Source organism: Octopus sinensis, unplaced genomic scaffold, assembly GCF_006345805.1.
Source record: "Octopus sinensis unplaced genomic scaffold, ASM634580v1 Contig18363, whole genome shotgun sequence".
Classification (NCBI taxonomy): domain Eukaryota; kingdom Metazoa; phylum Mollusca; class Cephalopoda; order Octopoda; family Octopodidae; genus Octopus; species Octopus sinensis.
The window spans coordinates 1-10,956 of NW_021835775.1; the positions used below are offsets into that span (position 1 = coordinate 1).

Consider the following 10,956-nt stretch of genomic DNA (forward strand, 5'->3'; position numbering starts at 1 on the left):
ACAACGTTTGGCATCGTAAGTTAAGGACGACACGGTTGACTGAACATGTGTAGTGACAGTACCAAACAGTCAATGCTCTGAACGGTTTTTGTCAAGAATTTGCAGAGAATGAACACGTGATTAAGTTTAGAACCTTTTGTACGTTTCCTGCAACGTTCATGCGTTAGTATCACGTGTCTATTTTGTGCATAAAAGGAAGACCGACATAGCTGATAAATTTAATCTTCAAACACTAGTCAGAAGCAAGACAGCTGTGATATAATCCATGTCTTCCTATTTCAACGTTTTGAAAATCAGAGTAAACTGTGAAACCGGTTAAATTGTTCGTTTTCTTTCGTTTGTCCATTCACTTGCGCATTTATGTACGTATGTATGTATGTATGTATGTATGTATGCATGCATACATACAGATTATCATACACACACACACACACACATATATATATATGTATTAGAGAAAAAACCCACTATCATGCAATTCAAACAATGGTAGACATAAACCAAATAATTAAGAAAAAATAAAATATATTTTTAAACATAACTAAATCACAAAAAGTACAAAAGTGGCTGTGTGGTAAGTAGCTTGTTTACCAACCACATGGTTCCGGGTTCAGTCCCACTGCGTGGAACCTTGGGCAAGTGTCTTCTACTGTAGCCTCGAGCCGACCAAAGCCTTGTGAATGGATTTGGTAGGCGGAAACTGAAAGAAGCCCGTCGTATATAGGAATATATATGTATATATATATATGTGTGCATGTATGTTTGTGTTTGTCCCCCTAGCATTGTTTGACAACCGATGCTGATGTGTTTATGTCCCCGTAACTTAGCAGTTCGGCAAAAGAGACCGATAGAATAAGTACTGGGCTTACAAAGAATAAGTCCTGGGGTCGAGTTGCTCGATTAAAGGCGGTGCTCCAGCATGGCCGCAGTCAAATGACTGAAACAAGTAAAAGAGTAAAAGAGATATAAAATGAACAATATATAATAAACAATATATAATAATATAATATACTTATTATATATTGTTTATTCCTTTTTGTACTTTTTGTGATCTAGTTATATATTTTAAAATACATTTTATTTTTTATTTATGATTTGGTTTATGTCTATCATTTTTGAATTGCATAATAGTGTTTTTTCTTTAATTTATATATATATTATATATTTATATTGTGAAATTTGATTTAATACTAAATTGAATTTTTCCCTGTAAGGTTGGTGTTATACTTCCTATTATTATTATTATTATTATTATTATTATTATTATTATTATTATTATTATTATTATTATATATATATATATATATATATATATATATATATATATATTATATATATATGTACATGCATATACGTACACACGCACACACACACAATATTTACGATACTAAGAGAGAGAACTGGTCTCAAAATTTCTTGCGGGACACAGGAACGTTGTTTGGTCAGGGTGTGTTCATATGTGACAGTTAAACGAAAACAGATTGTCGACCGAACTAGGAATATTGGTTGCCATTGGCATCCATATTTGTTGTCCTACTGTCTCTAATATCTTAGATCTTACGAAAATATTACTTATGTTGGTGCCTTGAGTAACGTACCGTAGCAAAAGAATACTTGAGCAGACTTCGAAAGGCATGTAAGTCAGACCATACTCCACATTGCTTTTGCAGTGCTAGTATGAACGTTTTGGATGCTATAGTGGACGTTCTAAGAGATCTGTAACTTGAACTTCGAGCCTAGAGAGATCCTGATAACTAATGGTACCTGCAGCATTAACAGTGATATTGATATGATTTAGAGTAAAGATATTGATGGATGAAGTATGTCGGCATTTGAGTGCTTAAATAAACTGTGTTGCATATTAAACAGTAAGGAGAGAGAAAAGAGTTCATCACGTGTATAATGCCAACAGATAGTCACAGGACTCGAACCCGCACCCCTCAGATACTGACTGACTGCTAAATATCGTAGCTCATTTTGTAAAATACCCAATCTTTCTGCTGTTCTCACGATTATACTGCGTTCGAATTATTACTTTCTTGTCTGTAATAATAATAATAAGAAGAATAAGAATAATCATAGATAGATAGATGTGTGTGTGTGTGTTGGGTATTACTTTAAACTGTGTCCAGTAGTTGGTGGCTGTCACGGGAGTTCTAGGGTCTTAAGAACTGTGGGACCACTCCTTAGCCACTATTATTCACAAGTCTACACTGACTCGGAGTAGTAGCAATTGGAAGTCACCGAGAATAGATCCAGTACTAAATTTGGATTTTGTGGCGGTAGTTGTGTAATTTGTTGTCTATTACAGGTTTTCTTTAACTCATGGTTGATTCTTATGCGTTTGGGTTTGGTTAGTCTTATCTTATGGTTCGGGATTCTATTATCTAGGTTTTTGATATTGTTTATGTAGTTAGTTTTGTGTTTGGTAACATTGTTATAATAAATCGTATTATTACTTGTTGAGTTATAAGATTTATCATTTTTATTACTACTACTACAGGCATATTGGATTTTCTTACGGTATCCAGCTTTAGCTAAGTCTGAGCTATAATAAAGTGCGTGTATGTTGAATATATTTTCATTTGTAGATAACCTGGATATTCTAGTAGAGATGTTGTTAACGAGTCTCCTAATTATTGATGGTGGATGATTAGATTCAACGTTGATGTATTTTAGGTTCCCATTAGATTTAAGGAACGGTTTGTGTAGACCAGTATCCAAGTCAACAGTAGTATCTAAAAAGTTGACTCTAAAGTATTCATTGATTATAGTGATGCAGAATCCATTATTTTTAAAAGACTTAAATATAGATTTTTTGTATTTTTCGTGCTGTACTTTGCTATATTTATTTAGGAAGAATAATTCGTCATCTCTGTATAGCCTACAATTCAAACCAGGAATATATATAATTATATCCGGGATATGATGTAAAATCCTACAAGGTCAGTTACTTCTGCAGAATCAAATGATCCCATAGCTATGTCAAACGCATTTGGAATGTCACATCTATACCATAAATTATTATCAAAATCTACCAAGGTTCCTCGCGTATGTCTGCTCAAGTATACATACATACATACATACATACATACATACATATATAGTTAATTCAAACATGAACAAAGAGAAAAAACAACAACGCGAGGATGTGGAACAAGTATAGTGTTATTGGACGCTCAGGAAAGGAAATAAAGAAGTATATATATATATATATATATATATGTTTGTGTGCCTGTGTAGATAGACATATGTGTGCATGTGTGCATAATATATACATACACACACACACACACACACACACACACATATATATATATATATATATATATATATATATATATATATATATATATTATGTAAAATTTTCCTCTCTATCTTGTTTTTAGATTTCAATTACATAGTTACGAATACAAAGACTACCAACCCAATCTGTAAGATGAATATCACATCTAAACCGAAATACGTTGTGACCACTCAATCAATGCAAGACATAACGATACAAGAAACGAGCCAAATAGCCCAGACCATTACCGCCACAAGTTTAACTGCTAAAACCGAGGAGTTCACCTATAATTCAGCTACATCAAGTCAAGTATCAATCATCCTTCCATCCGCCACTGAAGGTTAGTATATAAGTTTTGATTGCTCTCATTCTTCACCTTTTGGACTTAATAAAAACCCCTGTTTCTTGTAACAACTTCGAAATTTCATCTCTTTGACCAAGCTGTATCGGTCCAAATCGGCGGCCACTCGTGTGGATTAACAATAGTGGTGTGGAGAGGAGTGACTTGTGTACATGCTTACATGGAAAACTGCAAGACTTCCTCAGTACGATCTCCCCCCACCACATATAGATGTATGGTCAGCCTTGACTGACGGTGGCCTTAGGGAAAGAATGTGAACTATTGAAGAATCGGTTACTTATTCGAGGTGTTGGCGAGGTAAACAGAAGATTCTTCATTGGCTCCTATTACTTTAATGCTTACAGGATGGTATACTTCGTCCGGTGTGATTTCAATCTATTGTAACTGAGAACTAGAAGCCTTAGAAATTTAGTATTTTTAGCTAGGAAACTTAGCATTTGTTGAGAGCTCCAACCTGTACTCATAATATAAATATAAACATACAATAAATATAAATATATACATAATATAAATATAAAAATAGACGCAGGAATGGCTGTGTGGTATGTAGCTTGCTTACCAACCATATGGTTCAGGGTTCATTCCCACTGCGTGGCACATTGGGCAAGTGTCTTCTACTATAGCCTTGGGCCAACCAAAGCCTTGCCAGTGGATTTGGTAGGCGGTAACTGAAAGGCGGTGAGCTGGCAGACACGTTAGCGCGCCGGGCGAAATGCTTAGCGGTATTTTGTCTGCCGTTACGTTCTGAGTTCAAATGCTGCCGAGGTCGACTTTGCCTTTCATCCTTTCGGGGGTCGATAAATTAAGTACCAGTTACGCACTGGGGTTGATGTAATCGACTTAATACCTATGTCTGTCCTTGTTTGTCCCCTCTGTGTTTAGCCCCTTGTGGGTAATAAAGAAATAGGTAACTGAAAGAAGCCCGTCGTATAAATATATATATATAGCTGACATGGAGGATAAAAGCCATCTGAATATTGGAAATGAGTTGTATCATGAGGATACTCACTGGATATCAAAATGTTCGACACCATGACTGATGCTCAATGCTCTGTGAACTCTATAAAGGCTGTTAGGCCCGCAAGAAGGGATACAGCAAGGGTTCTGACTGCGTCTGATCGCCGAAATTCATCCAACAACTGTAGGAAAAGGTGATGGAAGATCCAAGCCAAAGAATTCGGGCTTTGCTTATTTCAATCACCATCATGATGTTGGCCGTGATTGGAGACCTTCGCTACAACTTGTACAAGGAGTGCAAGGAACAAATTCCAACAGATAATGCCAAGAAGAACCGCTTGACGAAGTCAAAGAATCTCCCGACAAGTTGAGGTTTCATGATGAGCCGAGGATTTTGTTCTTAGATGAAAACAATTCTGCTCTGATCATTTGCACAGCACCCTGAACAATATGATGTCTCACGTATCCTGAAAACTAAGTGTCCCCGAACTGGTATTGTCTTTGGGTGTATCTCAAGTGAGGGTGGGGGTCATGCCACCACACATCTTTGAACAGGATCTTAGGCTCAATTCAGTCGGCTAAGGGAAGCTGCTGGAGATTGTGATCAAAACATGGCTGGAGAGGGTTGTTTCTGGAAGGCCATATGTGTGGAATCAAGGTTCGGTTCCTTGCCTTGCCATACCCCCAGAAAGATTCAGAAGCGGTTGACGAAGAATTTCTACGTCTTCGCCAGCCCCAGTCTCTGACCACTTAATTTCGCTCCTTGTAATCCCATGGATTACTGTGTGTGACACGTTTGAGAAAGACACCAGCTAAGGCCGAGCTGATGGCCAAGATCATCAAGGAGGTGTCCGAACACCTTCCCAGCGACACATTGAAGAACGCATGCGTCAGGTTCCGGAGCTGTCCTGAGGCAGTGGTGCAAGATGAGGGCAGCTACTTTGAGTAATATAGTTGCTATTTATGGATTAAAAAAAATATTTTTGTCGTTGATTGTGTTTTCTTTTCCTTTCATGCAAACTACCACATTGATACCGAACATCCTGTAAATGCGATCCTTTATTTTTCAGACCAGAATCAGTATACTTCTGCAATGACAAGAAGATTTGAATTAAACAATGTACAGGAGAAGAAATCAGTGGTTGTTAGAAGTAGAATAGAATGTGCTGCATTTGCTCTCCGTGAAAAATCAACTTCACTCAAATACAACGAAGATAGTAAAATATGCACCATCTACGATGGAAGCAGCGGCAACAATATCCAATGTCAGGATAATAAGTGGTGTTACTCTAACATTTAAGAAGCCATTGGGATTGTTATGGTTTATATTGCAGTTAATGATATTTCACCCCAACATTAGTCGAAACATACAGTGAATTAACTTCGCCGAGGTATTCAAAAAGTTTCGCGAGCAGTAGAAATTGCTTGTGGTAATTGATGAATAGGATCTTTTCCTTTTGAACGGCAGTTTTCAACACAAATTCTAGTTAACTAAACACTGTAAAACTTCGTATACTGGTAGAATGTGTCAAAATAAAACATTTTTTCTCTTGGCTTTCTTGAGAAAATTGTAATTTGTAAGTTTAACGTTGTTTAATCTTTCGAATTTTAACCAATGAATCATCTCTATTTTATTTTGACACATTCTACCAGTATACGAAGTTTAAAAGTGTTTAGTTAACTAGAAATTGTGTTGAAAACTGCCGTTCAAAAGGAAAAGATCCGATGAATATTTTTTGAAGTCCATATTCCACAGGAGTTGGTAAATATATTGTGGCCCCTTTAATTATCTTACCTATTGCCAGGTAAGATTGAACTACTTCCCTTTCTGTACGTCAGTAATGTCTTTAAAACTTTAAATGAGTAAGTTTGCATTGTTTACTTCACCTTTAGAAATATATTTCATATTATTGATATGATACCATGTTGTTTTTACTTCAAAGCACTGATTCGCAATTATAAAATCAAATAAACTATAAATATATAAACACTGCCGGTGAGACTTTTTAAATGACTGTATTTAATTTTTCGAAAAAGGTAGTTTAGAATCCTATCACAGTGTTTTGTCACAGTGAAAAAAACTTCGACAGAAATATGTGAAAACTATGTAATTTCTTTTTTATTTCTAATTTTCGTTTTTCTTTTTTCTTTTTGTTTCTAGTTTTCTTTTCCTTTTTTATTTTTGTTCTTAAAAATAAAGGAATGTTGAAACAACAATTTTTATGTTCAAACAGTAGATTTGAATGTATTCATTTTGCTTCGGCATTGAAGAGAGAGAGAGAGAGAGAGAGAGAGAGAGAGAGAGAGAGAGAGAGAGAGAGAGAGAGAATGGATAGCCAAGACTCTTGAGTTGAAACATGTACAAGAGTAAAGGAGTGAGACAAAATAAAGCTTTGTTATGTGTAAAGAGGTCATGTACTTTAACGGCTCCATATCTTATCGAGCAAAACAGAAAATGTACAAATCAAAACAAGAGAAAAATAAAGAAATGAAGTTAGTTTTTCCAGAGTAAAATTTAGTGAAAATAGTTTTATTGCACTGAAGCCGCCTCTTGCCATGCGGCAATGAACAAATGAGCTTTCATTTTATTATATTTATTAATAATAATTAGGTATATTTATTAGCAATTACCTGACGTGGTCATGTCCATAAAACCTGTCTCTTCGTGTTTCTCACGTTCCTTGCCTTTTTACCTCCGTTTATTTTCATATACCCGTATGTAACGACAATGTTTCATCACTTACGTACCAGTTTGTTGGAATTAAATTACTGAATACCTTACGATCGACATAGTGTTTGAAGGCTGAGAAAATATATTTGTGCCATGGATTTCAGAACAGTATGAAAAAGCAAACAGCTGATAAAACTAATTTCTAATGAATGACGTGCAACGCAATCGTGATCGAAACTTTGTTCAGCAAGTAGAAATCCAGCCAATCCCGATAACTGTAACTCGGTCATATTTTTCCTAGGAAATGTGATATAAACATTATCGATTTTATTACAATTAACACTGGAAATTATATTAAGGCACTATGACTCTCTCCTGACTCAACAGAATGGAAATATATTTTCATTATAAAATCTTGGTTAAGGCTAAAAAAAAAAAAAAAAGAAAGAAATCAGGAAAGCTTCTTATATACACTTATAGATACTTCACCGAGTAATCTACTCTAGTTTTCTTATTAATATAATTTTGATAGCAGAGTGGTTAGCACGCCGGACAAAATGCTTTACGGCATTTCGTCCGTCTTTACATTCTGAGTTCAAATTCCGCCGAGGTCGACAGTGCGTTTCATTCATTTGGGGTCGATAAAATAAGTACCAGTTGTGCACTGCAATCAATGTAATCGACTTATCCCCTCCACTGAACTTGCAGGCCTTCTACCAACCTTTGAATTGAATATAATTTCGTTGGCTTAAATAGATGTTCATACAGTTCGAATGTGTTCGAAGAATTGGCGATCGTGGATCTCTCACGTTGGATGACGAATATTCAGTACTTCGAATAATCTTCCTAGGTCGGATTTGATGGGGCATATTAGGCGTATTGAAGGTTTAGTAATAATGTTCTTCTTGTGACAAGACGCACTTCGAACAACTGATTTAAATGTTCCCGAATTAACATGCAAAAAACATAATCCTTTTTTTCTACTTTAATACTGGAATTTTCGAGCTATGGGTTTTAGTTGTGAGATGAATATGAATCACAATGTACGAGGGGCGTTCAATAAGTAATGCCTCTGACCCACTTGCAGTTGTTTGATCTAGCTGAAATTTTGCATGTGCAATTATCTATATCTCTATAGATTAAGTGGTAAATTACAGCTCTGAACTAATTGTGGTTTCTGATTTACAGGTGTTTGAACTGAGTCAAGTGTGAAATGAAGCCTGTTGAGTGTCGAGCAGTGATCCGCTTTTTATATTTGAAAGGACGCACACCACGGGAGACTTTTGATGAAATGAAAGTAACTTATGGTGATGTTGCCCCATCATATGACCTTGTAAAACGCTGACATTGTGAATTCAAACATGGTCGGAACTCTGTGGAAACAGCTCCCAGATCTGGTCGCCCCCTACTGCTATTGATGAGGCATCTGTCCATCAAGTTGAGGCTGCCATTTTGGAAGATCGACGCATAACTATTCGCCAAATAGCCCATGAGGTCAAGATTAGCACCGGGTCTGTAGAAACCAATCATTCATGACCATTTGCATATGCAAAAGGTGTCTGCCAGATGGATTCCCAGGTTGCTCACACCGTTCCGGAAGCAAGAACACGTCGAGTGCTCGAGGGTGAATTTGGTGATGTGCCAAGAAGATGAGTCAACATTTTTCAAAAGACTGATTACGCAGGATGAAACCTGGGTCCATCACCCTGATCCAGAGACAAAAGCCCAGTCAATGCAGTGGAAGCACCGTGACTCACCTCCTCCAAAGAAGGCAAGGGTGCAGCCCTCCACTAGCAAGGTCATGCTCATAGTCTTCTGGTACCAGGACGGAGTAATGATGACAGATTTCCTGGCAAAGGGTACCACAATTACAGGAGCCTATTATGCTTCACTTTTGATGAAATTAAGAGAAGCTATCAAAATCAAGAGGCGGGGCAAGATCAACAAAGGCATCCTCCTCCTGCAGGACAACGCTCCGGTCCACAACTCGATGGTCGCCAGATCAGAAGCACAGGCGTGCGGCTATGAACTCCTCCCCCATGCCCCTACTCTCTTGACCTTGCACCCTCTGATTTTCACCTCTTCCCAGCCATGAAGTTGTTTTTGAAAGGAAAGCGTTTCCCAGATGATGCAGCCTTGATTTCTGACGTCACATCGTGGTTGGAGGACCAAGCTGGGGTCTTCTACAAAAACGGTCTCCAGAGCTGCATCAAACGATCGTAGAAATGCGTAACTCTGGGTGGTTTCTATGTAGAAAAAGACTAATAACTGTGCCAAGTTTCGTTGCTCTACTGCTATGGGAAGTGGGTCAGGGGCATTACTTATTGAACGCCCCTCGTATCTGGTGATGTCGCAATTTTTATGACTCACTATTTTGGGGGAATTCCAAGATTGGGAGATGGAAGATAGAAAGATTTTTGCCTGACAAATCAACTTCAGTTGCTAGAGATGCAAAGATACCAATTTTCAGTATTTTAGGAATATCACATTGATTAGTATTAATTTTTCGCTTAACATCATTCTATTAATTTATAATTGTTGCTGAATACGCAAGATTACTTGCTGAAAGTTATTTATTTCAAAGACTATAGACACCACAACCCCCCTAATTGCTATCTTACAATGAAAGAATCAGACAGCAGAAATGTAAGGTAATAGGATAATAATAAAGGAAAATACCCACCCCATCATAAATCACACAGTATGGTCAGGTCCATGAAAGTGAAAACAGAAAAGCTCAAATACTACGAATACAGCTTGATGAAAGCGATTCGCATATTACTTCGCCAACAAAGTAGTGCCGCTAAATTTCCTATTTTTGTGTGTGTTTATGGGGCAGTAGAGCTAAAAGAGATCGCGTAGGGACAAAAGGATAGCGAGCGCAACATTATGAAAATTTCCTTAGTAAGGCTGGAAAATATGTTGTTCCCTGCGCTTCATATCAAACTAGGCATGATGAAATAATTTGCCATAGATATTTAAATAAAGAATGTGAATATTTTTAATATATACGTGGAAAATTTCCTGCTTCAAGTCAAAAGAAATTAAAGGTAGGTATCGTTGAGAGGCCTAACATTGAGCTACTTAAAGTTGTGGAGAAAATTGCTTGAGTAGCAATCGCAGAAGCTGTGAAAACGTTTTGGGCGACAAAAAATTCCAAATCTACTATCTAATGAATGAGTTACTTTTTTTTCTTTCCAGGGTGTCATATTAATATAAAAGTGAATTTCATCGACAGCTATTTAGATTAATTCCCTGCTAATTTAGGACCTCACAATGAAGAGCAGGGAAGGTGTTTCCAGCAAGACATGGAAGGAGTTTCAAATCACACACACAGATCTAGACAGAAAGAGACGTTCTTACATTACAATGCAGTCTTGCAGAGAGACATTTAAGATGGTGGAGGCACATGGTCTAGTGGTTAGAGCAGCGGACTCGCGGTCGAGAGATCGCGGGTTCGAATCTCAGACCAGGCGATGTGTGTATTTATGAGCGAAACACATAAGCTCCACGCGGCTCCGGTAGAAAGTAATGGCAAACTTCTGCTGACTCTTTTGCCACAACCTTCTCTTACTCTTTCCTCCTGCATCTTGCAGCTCACCTGCGACGGACCGGCAGGTGGGGAACCTATAATTAGTTCTTTAGTCAAGTCTGGTTAAATGCAATCAGGGTTGATTTAAG

The 10,956-nt window shown here is 37.3% G+C and overlaps 1 protein-coding gene across 1 annotated transcript; it reads left to right on the plus strand.

Moving 5' to 3' along the window:
- The first annotated feature begins 3,393 nt into the window (after positions 1–3,393).
- LOC118761885 lies at positions 3,394–6,039 on the plus strand. The gene is made up of 2 exons (XM_036500059.1): positions 3,394–3,626; positions 5,675–6,039. Exons 1-2 carry the CDS (start codon positions 3,440–3,442, stop codon positions 5,902–5,904), a joined length of 417 nt encoding a protein of 138 aa, XP_036355952.1. The 5' UTR covers positions 3,394–3,439; the 3' UTR covers positions 5,905–6,039.
- The last annotated feature ends 4,917 nt before the right edge of the window (positions 6,040–10,956 follow it).